Source organism: Raphanus sativus, unplaced genomic scaffold (genome assembly GCF_000801105.2).
Source record: "Raphanus sativus cultivar WK10039 unplaced genomic scaffold, ASM80110v3 Scaffold1357, whole genome shotgun sequence".
NCBI lineage: Eukaryota > Viridiplantae > Streptophyta > Magnoliopsida > Brassicales > Brassicaceae > Raphanus > Raphanus sativus.
Genome location: NW_026616669.1, coordinates 3,132 through 22,834, shown reverse-complemented (window position 1 = coordinate 22,834; position 19,703 = coordinate 3,132). Strand labels below are relative to the sequence as shown.

The 19,703-nt window shown below is 46.4% G+C and overlaps 1 protein-coding gene and 2 non-coding genes across 3 annotated transcripts; all 3 read left to right on the top strand.

The window, feature by feature from the left end:
* Window positions 1-1,762: 1,762 nt before the first annotated feature.
* Window positions 1,763-3,780, top strand: LOC130504097 (uncharacterized; the record flags this gene model as incomplete). The annotated part of the gene is made up of 4 exons (XM_056998687.1): window positions 1,763-1,936; window positions 2,016-2,581; window positions 2,653-2,733; window positions 3,691-3,780. Coding segments are annotated over 4 exons (911 nt in total), but the record flags the coding sequence as incomplete, so codon positions are not given.
* Window positions 3,781-11,456: 7,676 nt separating this feature from the next.
* Window positions 11,457-11,575, top strand: LOC130504099 (5S ribosomal RNA). Its single transcript, XR_008941135.1, has one exon. It is a non-coding gene; the product is annotated as a 5S ribosomal RNA (ribosomal RNA).
* A 386-nt stretch (window positions 11,576-11,961) lies between these two features.
* On the top strand, window positions 11,962-12,081 carry LOC130504098 (5S ribosomal RNA). The gene has a single exon (XR_008941134.1). It is a non-coding gene; the product is annotated as a 5S ribosomal RNA (ribosomal RNA).
* The last annotated feature ends 7,622 nt before the right edge of the window (window positions 12,082-19,703 follow it).

The following is a 19,703-nucleotide window of genomic DNA, read 5'->3' as shown; positions in this document are numbered from 1 at the left end:
CCTTGTGAGGGGTAAAACTCACACCTAGATTTTAGATCAGGTTTTATGTTTAGAAAAGGTTAGGGAAAGATTATCGCGGGCTGAATCCCGTAAGAACTTGATGAATGAACTTCGATTTGTATTGATATAATAGAAATGGAATGGTTACAAAAGATGATCTTTGATGAATATCAAGACTATAAGAGAATTACAAATAAGAACGTTTCAATGAATGTTGAGTAAGATATGAGTAGGATCGGATCCTCTTTTTAGTCTTCGACCTTCTCTTTTATAGCTTTGGACTTCTTTAGGTTGTTTGCAACTGATCTCCGAGATCCTCTCCGCTTGAGGTGGAATCTGCAACAGCTTCCCCTTGACCGGGTCCTGCGCTTCTTCTGGTTGCGACGTGAGCTTCCTCTTCGTCGTGACCTCCTTAGTTAGGATCCTTAGCTTTCAGCCTCCGGTTCTAGCTTAGCTCTTTTAGACTTCAGACTCGTGATGGGCTTGTCGTGGCCCATCATCATCTTTATTATTGAATAATCAGCTACCGGGCCATATTCGGGCCCAACAGTTGCCCCCAGCTCTCGAAATGAGGTTTCGTTATTCTCGGGAGCTAGACCTAGCCGCCCAAGCTAGATTCTCTTGTTGAGATCATGATTACTAGCTATCTCAACCGCATTTATTCATATCCGATCGGACGGCTGTAATCCATCTCTAGTCGAATCAACGGTTTTAGATTTAAGCGAGTTTAAATTTCAATTTCCGACTTCCAAGACGTGATGGGATATAAAGCTGAGAGAATTAACTGCTTGTCTCTCCACTTTCTCCACGCCTCTCGACGGTTTCCAAGGTAATTCACACCTCTCTTCTTTATTTTACCGTTTTTTGTCGTTATTATTTTTTTATCCGCCTCTCGATCAATCTAGTTCTTCATCTTGAATTTCTCTCTGAGATTCTGCCTTAGATCGATTCTATTCTTTTACTTCCTGCTTTCCCTTTCCTTCCCTATCATGAGTCGAAAAGAAGGTTCCGGCGAAGTTCAGATCTCAGCCTCCGGCGCCCGTATTATGAAGGTCAAACAGGAAGCTGGTGAGAAGATGGCGGAAGCCAAGAAGAAAAAGAGTAAAGACTCGATCGGAGCAAGAGTTAAGAGGATGAAGAAGAAAGGCGGCAAGAGCGCCTCCTCCGGTCCTCACTTCCCTTCCCTCTTGAAGGGTCAGGACGTTGTCAATCTTGCCGTTCAGGCTCACGGCAAGAGCGATCTAGTTAGAGCTTGTGCTGAAAACGAGAACCCCGAGACCGCTCCGGAGGGTTGGTTCTGCGTTCATGAAAAATATATCTCCAAGTGCCACCTTAGATTTCCTCTTCCCACCCTTCTGCTGGATCTCTTAGATCATTATCAGCTAGCTCTTCCTCAGCTTTGCCTGTCGGTCATCCGAGTGATAAACGGGTTCATCACTAGAGCCAAGGAGGAAGGAGTTATCGTTGGGTTATCTGAGTTGATGAGTCTCTTCTCGATAAAGGAGAGCACTTCCAAGGATGGCGGGAGTGGTACCTACTATCTCCCCTGTCGTCCAGGGCTAGGCATTTTCAAGTTCTCAGCCAGTGATGATGACTGGCGCAGGAAGTACTTTTATGTCAAGATTGACCCTTCCACGGTTCCTGTAGGCCGTGACCTTAGGAACGCATGGTCTGATATTTCCGGTTAGGATTTTAGGGATATGCTCACATGTTTATTTTTGTTTGTCATGTTGTGCTAATCGCCTTTTGACTCTTTTTGCAGAAATCAAAGATCCTGTCAAGTTATCTAGCAAACTTACCAGAGCTCTCTACAGGAAGCTACAGCATAGCCCTAACACTTGGGTAGCTTACACTACTTCGAGAGTTGGATCAGCTAGGTTCCCTGAACGGTACCAAGCGTCCTTCCCTGATTCAGTGACGGTTGCTGGTTTAGAAGGTATCTTTTATTCATAATTCATGATTTTTACTATCCGAATTTGTCTTATGCGACTAATGGATTTTTTTTTATGTCTTAGTTTCTGAAGGTGATTCCATTCTCGAAGTTTCCTCCGGAGCAAGTACTTCTTCGAAGACTCAATCACAGAAGATGCCAATTCAACCTTCCTTCCGTTCCAGGGGTAGATCGACCAAGGCTGCCAGCTCCTCTAGAGGGAGTGATAAGAACCAAGGGGGATCCTTCCTCGACTCTGTGAAGGAGGTTCTTGATGAAGGAGGCTCTGCCCCTGCTAAAGGTGTCGTCTCTTCGGAACCCAAGGTTCAGGAAGTTGGCCTTCCCTCCGAGGTCCCGATGACTGAAGCTGATCCTCAAGTAATGAGGGACCCCCCGGAGTCTGAGCCCCCGAGGAACAAGAGGTCCCGAACCGACCAGGTTGATAGACCTTCGAGGTCTTCCTCCTCCTCCTCTAGAGGAGGAACCGTTGGCTGGACCTTTTCTCATTCAAAGCCTGGATCGGTCTTGGACGATCCGTGGGGTTTGGCTACTCTGATGAGGCACATGAAGAGTCCCGGGTGTCCCCTCCCCTCGATCTCCAATATCACGCACAAGGATGAGTACGTCGATATTGCTCATCACATGGGTCAGGTATGAAGTTTATTTCATCTTTCAGCTTTGTCTTTGGAAGATTTTGCTAAATCGTTTTCCGTTTTCCGCAGCTGGCTGGAGCTATTAACAGAGCTCAATTCAAGTTTGAGGACGCTGTACACAATGCTCCTAGCGCTGAGGAGTTAGCCCAGGTCACTGAGTTGGTCAAGGCCAACAAGACTGAGCTCAACCAGACTCGGGCTCTGATCTCGGATCTCCAAGCCGAGGTGAAGAGACTTGGCTCTAAGTGTGATGCTCAGCAAGGGACGATCGAGAGCCAGCTGATTGACCTCCAGGTGAAGAATAGGAAGATTGGGGATCTCCAGCTGATCAAGTCAAGGAGCCAGCTGATTGACCTCCAGCTGATCAAGTCAAGGAGCTGATCTCCACATCCCAGAACAGCCAGAAGAACAAGGAAGCTGAGGTCAGGCTAGCCGTCCGGAGGGGAAAGAAGGAGGTAGCTGAGGCCTACAACAAGATTCTGGTTATTGTCAAGGAGAAGTTCTCCAAGAAGAAAGATGAAGTTGACCTCCTGGTTCATGCCCAAAAGATTCAAGCCAACACCGAGCTCCTGAAGGACATACTGGATGGTGAGATTAAGAGTACTCAAGATGAGTATGATAACTTGGTGGCACTAATGCCGGAAGCTGTTGCGGCGTACGAGAAGGCTCAGGTTTCGGACTTCTCGATTGGCAAGCTCCCTCTTCCCCAACTCTCTGAGAGTTCAGGTACTTTCGAGATTAATATGTTTAACCTCTCCTTTTCCGGAGAGTTCGGTTCTAATTTGGGATTGGTGGGTTCTTACTCAGCCCCAGTCGAAACCGCCTCTGGAGGTAGCGACAAGGAGATGGAGGAGGTTCCTGAGGAGGAAGATCCAGCTGGCAAGGGAGCTGAGAAGAGCTCGGATGACAAGGAAGTTTAAGAACTGATGCTCTTTCGTGTTTTCTAGGATTTCTGCCCGATGGGCTTTGTTTTCATTTGTTTCTCAAACTTATAGCCTGAGGAGGCTTTTAAACCTTTATCTGTTGCATTTTGAATCTTTGGTTAGCCTGGGGAGGCTTTTAAACCCTTGTTTAATTTCAAACTTGGTTTTCTTGTTTCGTTTTTAGTTTTTGGCTTTAGTCGTGAAATATGACAGCTTGATTATAATCGAATCTTGTGTTAAGTCTGAAAGACTTTGGTCGTTTTTAGTTCCTTAAGAGGAATTCTTGGAGTATCGGGACTAGCTTAGGATTTTTAGGGACCTAAGTTTAATCTGGACACCTTAGGTGGGGGTTCTTGGGAACCTGAACTTGTTTGTGGGATTTCAAGACCCGTTGAGACTTGCTTAGGATTTTAAGACCTTTGTGATTTGATGAGGATTTTAAGACCTCGAAGATTTATAAGGATTTTAAGACCTTGGAGAATTGACAAGGATTTTAAGACCTTGGAGATTTGGTAAGGATTTTAAGACCTTAGGTCCAGGTTCGTCGAGACCTGATATTGTCTGAAGGATTTTAAGACCTTAGGTTCAGGTTCGTCGAGACCTGACATTGCTTTGAAGGATTTTAAGACCTTTAGGATTGTTGAGGATTTTAAGACCTTAGGTTCAGGTTTGCAGGGACCTGTTTTGTTAAAGAATTGAGATAACGAGGATAATTTTCTTATTGATAATTAGATACATGGTATCATAGTAATCATACAATTTGCTTGTACCATACGTTTGCTGCGCGGGCTATGTGTTTTTAATCAGACATATGCCCCCTTTGATTGTGGTGAACGAAGTGTTGAAATGAGGTTGGGGCTGCACTCATGACGGAGTTGCCTACGTACCCAGTCAAGGGATCAAGCCTAACGTAGTTCAGGAGTTTTAGGTACCTAATGATAATATCTCTTAAGATTCGTGGCATTCCACGATCTGATTTCAGGTACCCCAGTTCGCACCTTTCGGAGTTTGTAGACGCCAGGTCGTACCACGTGGATGATCTGGTAGGGACCTTCCCAGTTGGTTCCTAACTTCCCAGCATTTGGTTCTTTGGTTCCTTCGAAAACTTTCCTAAGTACTAGGTCACCAACAGCGAACTGTCGGAGCCTGACTTTGGAATTGTACTGTCGTGCCATTGCTTGCTGATAGTTCTGAATGCGAATCAAAGCTCGGTCCCGCCTTTCCTCGATTAGATCGAGGCTGTCGGTTAGGAGTTGATCATTAGCTGCGGGATTGGATGTACAGAGTTCCCGGCGTAGGCTACCAGCAATGGTTTCGGCTGGAACGACGGCTTCCATCCCATATGCTAAGGAGAAAGGAGTTTCTTCTGTAGCTTTTCGTGGGGTGGTCCGACATGCCCAAAGTACTTCAAGTAACTTCTCTGACCAGAATTCCTTCTGGGTTCCGAGGCGTTTCTTGAGGTTTGCTAATACTGATTTATTAGCAGCCTCCGCCTGTCCGTTACCTTGAGGTCGGCGAGGTGATGAGAAGGTCAGGCGGATATTCCACTTGTCACAAAATATTTTGAAATCATGGGATATGAATTGTCCTCCATTATCAGTTACGATTTCGTACGGGACGCCGTGTCTACACACGATATCTTTCCATACAAATTGCTCGACCTCGAACCTGGTTACCTGCTGGAAAGCTTCGGCCTCTATCCATTTCGTGAAGTAGTCCGTTAAGACTAAGAGGAAGCGTAGCTTCTTCTTTCCACTTCCTGATGGTACTAGTGGTCCCACGATATCCATGGACCATCTCATAAATGGGTAAGGGGCGGATATGTTGGACAGCTTCTCCGCAGGTTGGTGTATAATCGGTGCATGCCTCTGGCATTTGTCGCATGAGGAGGAATAGGCCTCGCAATCTGCAATAATGGTAGGCCAGAAATATCCTTGTCTTTTGATTCTGATGGCTAGAGCTCTTCCTCCAGAGTGGTTCCCGCAGGAACCGTCGTGCATTTCCTTCATGAGTCTCATAGCAACGGAGCCATGGACGCATTTTAGGTAAGGTCCGGAAATGCTTCGTTTGAGGAGGACAGATTCGGTTACGCAATATCTCGCGCTTAATGCTTTGAGCTTTCGAGCCTCCCATTTATCGGGTGGAGTCTTTCCCTCCAGAATGTATTGCGTGATTGGAATTCTCCAATCCTCTCTTCCTACAACTTTGTTATGAAGAGACGAGGGAGGTTCCTGTTCGTCGAGACCTGATGTCGTGGTGCCCCCGGAGGTATTGGTAGGATTGGGCTCCAGGGAGTCTGAATTCCGAGGAATACCTCCAGATGAATTTTGGAGAGCCGTACGGCTTCTGGTTTTAACTCTGCAGATGACTGGGTCTGAGTTGGTGCCCCCGGAGTATTTTCGAGATCAGGCTCTAAGGAGTCTGAATTTCGAGGAATATCTTCCGTGATTTGGATTGTGTTCCCGGAGGTATGCTTTTTTGCGCTGCATATTCTGGTTTTTGGAAACCAAAATGTTGTGAAAACCTGGGTAGCTACCGTTTCAGGGCAGGTACCTTCGGGTTGCGCTGTTAGTTTGCTCTCTTTCTCAGCTTTAGTAGCTATGTCGATGCTTGGTTTCTCGATTCCTTCTACGGGTATGATTCGTTTTACGAGGGGGTATGACGTGGAAGCTAAAGCAGCCAACGCATCTGCTGAGGAGTTTTCACCTCGTGGGATTCTCGTTAGCTCGAATTTGTCGAACTGCCTAGTGAGGTTCTGGACGACTTCGAGATATGCCCCCATTCTTTCGTCCCTCGTTTCATATTCTCCGTGAAACTGGCTAGCTACTAGCTGTGAATCACTATAAGCGTTTAGCTCTCGGATTCCGAGGCTTAGGGCGAGCTTCAACCCTGCGATTAGTGCTTCATATTCAGCTTCGTTGTTTGAGGCGCTGAATCCGAGCCTATATGACTGCTCGATGGTTTCTCCTGCTGAAGAAGTTAGCCTTAGACCGATACCGGAGCCCTGTTTTGATGAGGCTCCGTCGACGTATAGGCTCCACTTCGGAGATTCCATTTCGGAGTCTAACTGCTCGGATGTTAGCTCAATGATAAAGTCGGCAAGGACCTGAGCTTTCGCTGCTGCTCGAGGTCTATACTCGATATCATATTCGCTGAGCTCTATGGCCCATTTAGCCAATCGCCCTGACTGGCTGGGGCTGTGTAAGATCATTCGTAATGGTTGTGAGGTCATTACGACGATCGAGTGCGATTGGAAGTAAGGTCGCAATTTTCTGGCAGCTGTTACGACTGCTAGAGCTAGTTTTTCCATTGCAGGGTACCTGGTTTCGGCGTCTATCAAACTTTTACTGGTGTAATAGACTGGTCTTTGTTCGTTTTGTTCCTCTCGTACTAGAACGCCGCTGACTGCAGCAGTTGACACAGCGAGATATAGGTACAATGGCTCTCCTATTACTGGTTTAGATAGGATCGGAGGTTCGGAGAGGTAAGCTTTCAATTGCTTGAAGGCTTCCTCACATTTCTCGTCCCATAAGAACTTCTTATTATTTCTTAGAAGCTTGTAAAATGGGAGGCATTTATCGGTGGACTTGGATATGAATCGATTCAATGCCGCGATTCGTCCAGTCAATCTCTGTACCTCTCTGGTCGTCTTAGGTGACGGCATTTCTAGGAAGGTTGCTATCTGCTGCGGGTTGGCTTCAATGCCTCTTTCGGTTACGAGATAGCCTAGGAACTCGCCTGAGGGTACCCCGAAAGTACATTTAGTGGGATTGAGCTTCATATCGTACTTATTCAGGATATCGAAGCATTCCCTTAAGTGGGAGATATGATCTTCTCCAGCTGAGGATTTGACTAGCATGTCGTCGATATAGACCTCCATGGTTTTTCCAAGTTGTCCAGCAAACATCTTATTTACTAGCCTCTGATAGGTAGCTCCTGCGTTCTTTAATCCGAATGGCATAACCTTATAACAATAGGTTCCTCGTTCGGTTATGAATGCAGTTTTCTCCTGGTCCTCAGGATCCATCATGATTTGATTGTATCCTGAGAAGGCATCCATGAAGGATAGGAGTCGATGGCCAGCTGTTGCTTCAACCAGGCGGTCGATGTGAGGTAACGGGAAGCTGTCTTTAGGACAAGCTTTGTTTAGGTCTGTGAAGTCTACACAGATTCTCCACTTCCCGTTTTTCTTCTTTACCACTACTGGGTTAGCCAACCAGTCGGGGTAATGTACCTCTCGAATGGACCCAGCTTTCGTAAGTCGGTCGACTTCGTCGTTAACAGCTTGAGCCTTTTCGAGGCCTAGCTTACGACGCTTCTGTTTGATTGGTTTGAAAGTAGGGTCAACTTTTAGCTTATGGGTGGTGACGCTCGGATCTATTCCTTTCATGTCACTGGTGGACCATGCAAAGGTTTTGACATTGCTTTTCAGGAAATCAATGAGCTCCTTTTTTGTCTCAGGAGGTAGCTCGGACCCGATGCTCACCTGTCTTTCAGGATCTGAGTCGTCGATGCAAACTTTTTCGGTTAGGTTCCTGGGGGGACCTCGAATATTTTGTTGCATTTCGCGACCCTCCTGGATCTGTAATTGCTATTGGGGGGACTTTTTGAGGATTTCGAATCCTCCCAAATAGCAGATCCTGGATATCTTCTGGCTACCATGTACGGTAGCTATCCCTTCGGGTGTTGGGAATTTTACGCACTGATGGTACGTTGAGGCTACTGCCTTCATTTTGTGAATCCAGGGTCTTCCCAAAATCGCGTGGAACGGGGAGGGTCTATCGATGACTACTAAGTTGGTCATTTTCATTATTCCGCCAGCTATGACTGGGAGCTTGATAGTTCCCAATGAGGTAGCTGTTTCTCCGGAGAAGCCTACGAGGTTAGCTTTTTGGCCAATAATTTCGTAGTCGTCTATTTCCATCCCTTTTAGGGTGTTATAGAAAATGAGGTCGACAGAGCTTCCTGTGTCTATCATGAGCTTGGGAACCTCGTATCCTGCGATGTTCAGGGTAACGATCAACGCATCATCGTGAGGTCTGTCAAGGTTTGAGGTCTCGCTTTCCCAGAAAGAAATCTTAATATTGGATTCAGGGTTAGGAGGCTTAGGTCCAGTGTTAGACACAGCCTTCCGCACGTGATTCTTAATGGAATTGACGGAGTCTTGACATATGTCTGATCCTCCAAGGATACAGTCCACCCTCGAGTCGGGGCTCGATTGAGGGGACGGTTTGCTCAGGAGAGCTTCGACTTGTAAACTTTTTCCTTGGGGGAATTTCCCAAGAATCATGTCGACTCTTTTCTTGGGAGCTGGAGGTGGCGAATCGGTCTCCTTCTCAGGTGACCTCTCGCGTTTCGGGGAAGTGTCCCTGGAACCTCTTTTCTGATAAGGTGGTGGCTTTTTAAGGTCCACGCCCTTTATTTCTCCAGCTGCAAATTTAGCTGCCAGCTGGCGTTGGAGGTCCCAACACTCTTCGGTTGAGTGTCCTTCGCGATCGTGATAAGAGCAACGTTTGCCTTTATCGAAGCCTTTTGACCAGGGAGTTTTGTTTGCTGCTGCAACAGGTTTCTCTTCCTTGTCTTCCTCGATTGCGTAGGAATGTTCTCCCTGAGTCTGATTATTTCGAGGGTTACCCTTCTTATGAGGTCCCTTAGTCTCAGAGGAGTCGCCTTTCGAATGATTCTGAGGTTTCTTATGGAGTTTATCCAGTGCAGCTGTCTCCTCCTCCAAAGTAATGTATTTGGTGGCTCTATGAAGAGCGTCATCGATAGTTGGAGGAGCATTGAGTGTTAGCTCTGACCAGAATTTCGATCTATGGATCAGACCTCTCCTAAGGGCCTCGATGGCGATTAGGTCGTTAGGATTCGAGAGCTTAGTCCTTATTGCCCTGAATTTCTCAATGTAGACTCGTAATGGGTCTCCCATTCCTTGACTGACCTTCCAAAGGTCGGCCTCAGAGGCTTGCTTCCGGATATGGGTTGAGTATTGCTTCATAAAGGCGTTGGTTAATTGATCGAAATTGTCTATCGAGGCTGGCTCGAGACCGGAGAACCACTCGAGGGCTGTTCCGACCAAATTTTCGGCGAATGTCCTACAGTAACCTGCTTCACATTCTTCCTGTGTGAAATGGGCTTTAACAATTGCCAATCGGAAAGCTCTCAAATAGGCTTTCGGGTCGGAGGTCCCATCATACTCAGGAATTCTGATTTTTCGGGTATCTCTTATGTGAGAACTGGCAATTCTGTCCGTGAATGGAGTTCCACGGGTTTCCTCGAGTAAGCTATCGATTTCGGGAGCTGAACTCGTAGCTTTATGGACTTGAGCTCCCAATTTCTGGAGAGCCGCGTGAGTTCGCTCCATATATCTACGGATATCTTCAGGTCCTTCAAACGGAAGGATGTTTGGATCGTTCGCAGGTACCCGACGGGCAGGTTCCTGACGGAATCGAGTTGGCTCATCTCCCATGCGGTTGGTGGGCTAAGTCGCTCGGCATTTCTTGGGTTATCGGAATCTATCCTTTGATAACCGTCTCCATTCGGGATCGAGCTTCTAGTTTGATAAACCGAAGCTGACGCTCTGCCCCCAGATGGGAAGGATATTCCTGCTCCGGACCTAGGATCAGGCGGCGGAGGAGGTAAACGAGTACTCCTGTCAGTGACCTGACCGGGTGTGGAACTGGTTGTCGTTATGTTACTTCCCATAGCACTGGCGTTAGGTGGATTGAACACGGGAGCTGTTCCAGTATGAGGTGTCTGGAAAGCAGATCCGCGTCCTTCCGGGGCAGTGCTATCAGGGGAAAAGTTTAAACGTGCTCGGGGAAATGAGGGATCGTTTAATCGATCATGAAAGATGACCCCCGGAGCTTGACGTTGCGATGGTTGGGTTGTTGCGTTTAGAGATCTAGTTATCTCTTCGAATCGTTGTTGACGTACAGTCAGTTGATGCATCGTGCGCTCACTTTCCTGAGCTCTGTCTACCAATTGTATCATCATCTGGCGGATCTCAGAGAGCTGAACCTCCGTTTGATTCGGGATGGCTTGCTGCTGAGGATTCTCGGTAATCGGGAGCCCGGAGGTGTTTCCACCTGATGACCTCGGGTTAGTAACTCTGGTTGTAGTTTGGCTCGTTCGAGCATTAACCGGAAGCTGTTGCCCAGATCGGTGGTCGCCACGTTGAGGCTCTGTGATTACAAGGCTAGAGCCTCCGTCGTTCGGTGAGCCATCGCTCTGACTCGGGAGGTTAAGGTCAGACGGGGTTGTTGTCTGATCGGTAGGATTCATCCTCAAGTTAGAGTAAGGGATTCGATTGTTTCTTCCCCACAGACGGCGCCAATTGTGAGGGGTAAAACTCACACCTAGATTTTAGATCAGGTTTTATGTTTAGAAAAGGTTAGGGAAAGATTATCGCGGGCTGAATCCCGTAAGAACTTGATGAATGAACTTCGATTTGTATTGATATAATAGAAATGGAATGGTTACAAAAGATGATCTTTGATGAATATCAAGACTATAAGAGAATTACAAATAAGAACGTTTCAATGAATGTTGAGTAAGATATGAGTCGGATCGGATCCTCTTTTTAGTCCTCGACCTTCTCTTTAAATAGTCTTGGACTTCTTTAGATTGTTTGCAACTGATCTCCGAGATCCTCTCCGCTTGAGGTGGAATCTGCAACAGCTTCCCTTTGACCGGGTCCTGCGCTTCTTCTTGTTGTGACGTGAGCTTCCTCTTCGTCGTGACCTCCTTGGTTAGGATCCTTAGTTTTGAGCCTTCGGCTTCTACTTAGCTCTTTTAGACTTAGAACTCGTGATGGGCTTATCGCGGCCCATCGTCATCTTTTATTATTGAATGATCAGCTACCGGGCCATATTCGGGCCCAACAGGCCCCATGCAAATCTACTCGTATTCTCGGATTAAAAGGATATATAGAATTGCGAGTCATGTACTAATGGTTGCGATCATACCAGCACTAATGCACCGGATCCCATCAGAACTCTGCAGTTAAGCGTGGTTGGGCGAAAGTAGTACTAGGATGGGTGACCTCCCGGGAAGTCCTCGTGTTGCACCCTTTTTTTATTTTTTTTCTTCAATTTGAAACGGGTCAAATCTTGAAAACCCCATAAATTTTGAACCGTGTGGAACTATTTCGGAAAGACCCCAAAACCATTTTGGAAAGCCCCCAAAACCATCTAGGCTAGTGAATATGGCTGGCGATTTTTCGAGCCCAAATTCTGCCGTTTAGAGCCTCAAACAGGCTGTCGAATGTTATGGGTCGTGATTGAGATGCGATTCGCTGTTTCCGGATGTTTTTTTGCAGTTTCCTACATCAATATCCATACATTTTCATGCATGGCAAAATTACAAAAAAAAAAAAAAAAAACTCAGGTGGACCCCATGCAAATCTACTCGTATTCTCGGATGAAAACGATATATGAATTGCGAGTCATGTACTAATAGGTGCGATCATACCAGCACTAATGCACCGGATCCCATCAGAACTCTGCAGTGAAGCGTGCTTCGGGCGAGAGTAGTACTAGGATGGGTGACCTCCCGGGAAGTCCTCGTGTTGCACCCCTTTTTTATTTTTTTTTTCTTCGATTTGAAACGGGTCAAATCTTGAAAACCCCATAACTTTTGAAGCGTGTGGAACTACGACGCCCACAGAACCATTTCGGAAAGCCCCCAAAACCATCTAGGCCAGCGTATAGGTCTGACGATTTTTCGAGCCCAAATTCTGCCGTTTAGAGCCTCAAACAGGCTGTACAATGTTACGGGCCGTGATTGAGATGCGATTCGCTGTTTCCGGGTGTTTTTTGCAGTTTCGTACATCAATATCCATACATTTTGATGCATGGCAAAATTACAAAAAAAAAACTCAGGTGGGCCCCACGCAAATCTACACGTATACTCGGATTAAAAGGATATATGGAATTGCGAGTCATGTACTAACGGGTGCGATCATACCAGCACTAATGCACCGGATCCTATCAGAACTCCGCAGTGAAGCGTGCTTCGGGCGAGAGTAGTACTAGGATGGGTGACTGATAGTGCTCAAATTACCCATTAGAGCTTACTCTCTCAAATAAGAGGTACAGCTGTAGTACTTAGGGATCGAATCACGAGGAGCTAGGGAACCAATTAAATAAAATCTACTAATCAATCCTAGGCAAGGTTGGTTTATATGATAGAAATAAAAATAACAAATCCTAAAATGAGCAATGCAGTTGCTCCAACTAACAATATGAAGGGTTGTTTAAATGGGATAAAGAGTGCTAGACATAGGGTTTCTATTCAGGGATGGAGATTATAATCTCTATCAATGCTTTAATAAGTTGCTTGCATGATACTATATATCTCAGCCGCTTAACATATGTGAATGAATCATTGGTTAAAATATCTAGATCTCTGGCCACACCTTTCGCATGATGACACAGAAAAAGAGTCGGTCGATATCCTTTTGAGATATCGAGCGATACACCTTTCGCGGCGCCGATCGATTTACCAGTAGGGTATCGATCGACGACTTCTAGATCTGCCTAGGCGCGAACTTAATATGACCACGAAATAGGCATCGCTCAAATGGATAATTCAAGATAATCTAAGATCCTAGTGATCTATGTTCTAGTTAGCTACTCTAAAACAAGCATAGGGTACAATCCATTTGATGAGTATCACAACTTAGCAATTATAGCTTGGGGCTAATCCCACAAACCTATTTAAACCCTAGATCTAACAAGTAGACTACTCAGACATAGCTAAACAATTCATAACAATAGATAGATGAAAGAATTGCATAGATCGAATAAAGTAGAAATACAAAAGGAGATGAGAAATCTCTCCAATCTCTCTCAAACAAATAAAACTCTAGTCTCTCTCTCACACTCTCTGCTTTGGTTGTGAAAAGCTTCAAGCTTCAAAGGGTTTCAAAACTTGCCGTCAAAAAGACTTTGCAGGAGTATTTAAGCATTTCCATTAGGTTAAAAACTCGTCAGGTGCAATCTCGTAATTTGGTGAAGTCTTGGTGAAGTAGTCGGCTAAACCATTTCGTCCTCGATATCGATCGACAACTCTGAATGTGTATCGATCGATTATAATCTTCTAGTACGCGGATCTTCTCAGCTGCATCGATCGACGACTCAGGATGAGTATCGATCGATTGTAATCGCAATGTTGACTTCCGACTTAGTCTTGAATGGTCAACTCGGGTGTATCATCTCTTGTACTCCAAAATGCTCCAAAAACATCACTTTCTCACGAAATGCTCCTGAACCTGAAAACATACCTAACAGGCTAGAAAACAGATTAAATATATAATAAAATACTAGTATACCATGGTTAAAAATGGGTAAAATCCATGGTATATCAACTCCCCTGTTTGGGGTCAAAAACGGTTATCTCGAAATCAACGGCTAAGTCTATTTGTCATACGAAAGTATAAGGAAGAAACGGGAAGTGATCTAAGTTTGGATAGGCCGAACGACAAGGAATCCGCCTTGAAACTTCAAAGAGCCCGTTCTCTCAAACCGTGAGGACTCAGAAAACGATCAAGATATCAAATCGAAGCCCTCGTCGAGACGCACGTGCTGGTCCTGGCCGCCGGCGGCTAGAGCCCGTGCTGGTCCTGACCGCCGGGCGGCTAGCGCCAGTGCTGGTCCTGGCCGCCGGAAAACTTTGAAGAGCCCGTTCTCTCAAACCGTGAGGACTCAGAAAACGATCAAGATATCGAATCGAAGCCCTCGTCGAGACGCACGTGCTGGTCCTGTCCGCCGGGCGGCTAGCCCCCGTGCTGGCCGTGGCCGCCGGCGGCTAGCACCCGTGCTGGCCGTGGCCGCCGGGCGGCTAGCCCCGTGCTGGCCGTGGCCGCCGGCGGCTAGCGCCCGTGCTGGCTGTGGCCGCCGGGCGGCTAGCCCCGTGCTGGCCGTGGCCGCCGGCGGCTAGCGCCCGTGCTGGCCGTGGCCGCCGGCGGCTAGCGCCCGTGCTGGCCGTGGCCGCCGGGCGGCTAGCCCCGTGCTGGCCGTGGCCGCCGGCGGCTAGCGCCCGTGCTGGCCGTGGCCGCCGGGCGGCTAGCCCCGTGCTGGCTCGGGTCTTCGGACAACAATCTTCGGTACACGAATCCCAGTCCCCGGCAATCAGAAGTCCATACTTCGAGTCTTTCCCAAGTCCTCGCAGGACGAATCATCGAGATTCCGCGTACGAAACTCCGGTTCTTACTCCAATCTAAGACCGTCGGAAACATTTCGGAAACTCGTAAGATATCGACGGGAAGAAAGATCTTAGATTCTTCGTACGAAACAGCGATGGTCATCTTAAGACACCACTCGTCTCAACTCTACGAACGAACGAAGAACTTCCAAAGAAATCGTAGAAAACAACAGAAGTCCTAGAGACGGCCCGAAAGGGACCAAACGCGATCGGACAGTCTGTCTACGATTATCTGAGATATATACGACGATTTACGTTTATCTTTACGTAACAAGATGAATGCTAAATCGACGGAAGGATAAATGTCAAGTTTCCCGAAGATAAATGTCAAGTTTCCCGATAAACGTGGAGGCCGACGAAAATGGAAAGAAGCCCGCCTTGCGGCCCAGAAGGAGATAGACCGTCATAAGATGGAGTATATAAAGGAGCTTTGGGAGAGGAAGAAAGGCAGAGCGAAAATCATTAAGAGAGAGAGAAATCGAGATTGGAGACCTAGAAAGCTCCTGTTAGGTTAAGAACTTAGAATTTAGGCGGTAGACTAGCAAGGTAGGACCTAGAACGTCCGGCCGCCTCTCGTTCTATTTTCATCTTGTCTGCAGGCTCCTGTCTCTCTCGGAAGGATCTAACAATCCTTTTACTTAGAGTTCCGCACACAGAAACCCTAGGCGTTATTCTCGACACGCCCGTTTCTATGACAAACGCTCGTACTAGACGAACTCCGCCAGGCAGTTCGATCTCTTGTTCAAATCTTTCTAACTGAACTACGTCCGACTTGATCCTCGAAAGGGGGTACGTAGGCAGCCTTTCTCAAGGTCCAGTCCCAACTCTTAACAAAACCCTTGTTGTATTTAGAGTTCCGCACATAGAAACCCTAGGCATTATTCTCGACATGCCCGTTTCTATGACTAACGCTCGTACTAGACGAACTCCGCCAGGCAGTTCGATCTCTTGTTCAAACAACTCCAACTGAACTACGTCCGACTTGATCCTCGAAAGGGGTACGTAGTGATAGAACCTAAGTAAGGATCACTCTGCCGGTATGGATGATATGAACTCAGATCCGAGTGGATTGAGAACTGGTGAATCGAGGGGTGACACTAAGGGTTGCGGAATAGCCCAAAGATACTACCAGAGATCGAAGGTTGCCGGATGTGACGCACCGGTCCAACACAACGAAAGTGTTTCACTCGGAGATAACCTCACCAAGCAAACTATGAATGTTCTTGAGACAAAGAACAATGAGAGAAGACTCAATAAGCAAAGAAAATCGATTGATTTTATTCATGGAAGACATCACATTATATAGAGTTTGTGAGTCAAAGAAACATAAAAGAAATTATTGGAAATGACAACATTGAAAATGAAAAATGTTGAAAACAATGACATTGAAAATGTGAACTTGGACCAAGACCAGTCAATGCGCGGAAACTGAGGAAGACTTGGCAAGGTGCATTGACTGTCCAGGTTCGTGATTCGTCCAGGTTCATTCTGTGTTGATCAGGTCGTCCGCGGCAAGGAGAAGGACGGACGCAAGGCTGCCCGCATGGTCGATCATCGATGATCCATGAACGGATGAAGAGATAGCTCGACCCAAATCTTCAGAGAGCCTAAGTAACATCCCTTTGGAGAAGCTGGATGCATTGATCATCATAAAATCATCAAAGTGGTCGGACAAGTCGAGATCAGCCTGATCCGGGTGTGCGGTACGTCCCAAACGGGCCAGAAAAGAATGGCTAAGTCCGGAATCAGGTTCATCTCGATGATCATGGGTTCTGACTTGACTGTTAGCTCTAGAATGACGAATGGGTCGGGGAAGAACGCCTGTGGGTCGGCTGATTCGGTCATCAGGTCGTGAATCCATCCTTAGGTCGCGTCCGGGTGCACTCGGGTCGATCCGGTACACGGCTCTGTCCGTTGATCTGGTACGGCTGAACGGCTGAACCTCAGTTGGACTGATCTGATCGTCCTGAGTCTGCTCCAAGTCCTGGTCCAGGTCCTGGGTTCCATCATTCCCTCCCTCTTCAAAAGGATTTGACCACAAATCCGGATCATCTGCAAGAAAAGGAGATAGATCAGAAACATTAAAACTTGAAGAGATATCATACTTACCCTGAAGATCAAGCTGGTAAGCATTGTCATGGAGTTTCTTGAGAATCTGGAATGGACCATCGACCCGGGGCATGAGTTTGGACTTCCTTTGTTCCGGGAATCGTTCCTTCCTCAAATGGACCCAAACAAGATCACCTTCCTGAAAGATCATTTCTTTTCTCTTCTTGTCTGCAAGTCGTTTGTAACCTTTGGTCTTGGCTTCAATGTTGGCCCGGACCTGTTCATGCAGCTTCTTGATCGTGTCCACCTTCCTCTTGCCATCTGTACTAACTCGTTCACTCAAAGGCAAAGGTAAAAGATCAAGTGGAGACAAAGGATTAAATCCATAAACAACCTCAAAAGGAGAAAACTTAGTAGCTGAATGCAATGCATGATTGTAAGCAAACTCAACATGAGGCAAACATTCTTCCCAAGTCTTAAGATTCTTTTTAACCAAAGATCTAAGCAAAGCAGACAAGGTTCGATTAACTACTTCAGTTTGCCCATCAGTTTGCGGATGACAAGTCGTTGAGAACATCAATCTAGTACCTAGCTTAGACCACAAGGTCTTCCAAAAATAGCTAAGGAACTTAGCATCACGATCAGAGACAATGGTCTTAGGCATTCCATGCAATCTAACAACTTCCTTAAAGAATAAATCTGCAACTTGCACAGCATCATCAGTTTTGTGACAAGGAATGAAATGAGCCATTTTTGAGAACCTATCTACAACCACAAAGATAGAATCTCGTCCAGCTTTGGACCTAGGCAAACCAAGCACAAAATCCATAGAAATGTCTACCCAAGGATGAGAGGGAATGGGTAGAGCTGAGTACAAACCGTGGTTTGATGCTTTAGGCTTAGACTTCTTGCACACCACACATCGGCCACAGATTCTCTCGACATCTTTCATCAAACTCGGCCAATAGAAGTGGTCATGAACAGCCTTGTAAGTCTTCTTGACACCAAAGTGTCCCATAAGTCCTCCTCCATGAGCTTCCCTGAGAAACAACTCCCTCAAAGAACATTGGGGCACACACAAACGGTTATCAAAGAATAAGAAACCAGAACTTTGAAAGTATTTCCCATAAGCAACCTTGGTGCATTTTCGAAAAATCTCTTTAAAATCCTGATCAGAGGCATAAAGATCCTTGATAAATTCAAAACCAAGCAATTTAGTCTCAAGGGCTGAAAGAAGAGTATACCTTCGAGACAATGCATCGGCCACAACATTCTCCTTACCTTGTTTGTACTTGATCACATAAGGAAATGTTTCAATGAACTCCATCCAACGAGCATGCCTCTTGTTGAGCTTCTGCTGACCCTTAAGATGTCTTAGAGACTGATGGTCAGTGTGGATGATGAACTCCTTAGGCCAAAGATAGTGCTGCCACGTTTGAAGGGCTCTCACCAAGGCATAGAGTTCCTGGTCGTATGTGGGGTAGTTGAGCATGGCACCACCAAGCTTCTCACTGAAATAAGCAACTGGTTTTCCTTCCTGCATCAATACAGCACCAATACCAACACCAGAAGCATCACATTCGATCTCGAAAGCTTTAGAAAAATCTGGAAGTACAAGCAAAGGGGCATTAGTCAACTTCCCTTTAAGGATTTCGAATGCTTCTTCTTGAGCTGGTCCCCATTTGAACCCCACGTTCTTCTTGATCACTTCAGTGAGAGGAGCGGCCAAGGTACTGAAGTTTTGAACAAACCGCCTATAGAAACCGGCAAGGCCATGGAAGCTTCTCACCTCACTAATGGTTTTCGGAATGGGCCAGTCTCGGATTGCTTGGACCTTCTGCTCGTCCACTCTCAAGCCATCTGCACCTACAACAAAACCTAAAAAGACCACATGATCTGTGCCAAAAGAACATTTTCCAAGGTTAGCAAACAAATGTTCCTTTCTAAGGACTTCAAGAACAGATTTCAGGTGCTGTTTGTGCTCATCAAGGCTTTTGCTGTAAATAAGAATGTCATCAAAGTACACTACAACAAAATGACCAATAAAAGACCTCAAGACATGATTCATTAGGCGCATGAAAGTACTAGGTGCATTTGTGAGACCAAAGGGCATGACAAGCCACTCATACAAACCTAGTTTTGTTTTAAAGGCCGTTTTCCATTCATCTCCTTCTTTCATCCTAATCTGATGATAGCCACTTTTCAAATCTATCTTAGAAAAGTACTTAGAACCATGGAGTTCATCAAGCATATCATCAAGGCGAGGGATAGGATGTCGATACTTTACCGTGATGTTGTTTATGGCCCGGCAGTCCACACACATCCTCCAGGAGCCATCCTTCTTTGGGACGAGTAGAACAGGCACTGCACAGGGACTGAGACTCTCTCTGATGTATCCCTTCTCAAGCAGGTCGTTGATCTGTTTCTCCAGCTCCTTGGTCTCGACCGGATTGGTGCGGTACGCTGGTCGGTTCGGAAGAGATGCGCCCGGGACAAGATCAATCTGATGCTCAATGCCTCTCACTGGTGGCAATCCCTTTGGATTTTCTTCTGGAAACACATCAGAATAATCCTGCAAGATACCTAAAAATTCACTCGGAATCTCCGGTGCAAGGTCAGAAGAAGATGAGGCCAAAAGAGACTCTTTATAAACAAGTAAGAGGAATGGCTTTTGAGAGCAAAGAGACTTCCTTACCTGACTTTCTTTGACAAAGAAGTTGGAGTTTCTGGTACTTGTCTCAGGTTTATCAGCCTTAGAGTCTTGGTCTCGGTTCTTCCTAAGTTGGACCTGGTCTTGATGGACTTCCGAAGGTGACAAAGGCACCAAAGTGATCTTCTTTCCTTTGTGATCAAACGAGTGCCTGTTTGTGAAGCCATCATGTACTGCCTTCTTGTCAAATTGCCAAGGTCGGCCCAAGAGAACATGGCAAGCATCCATGGGAAGCA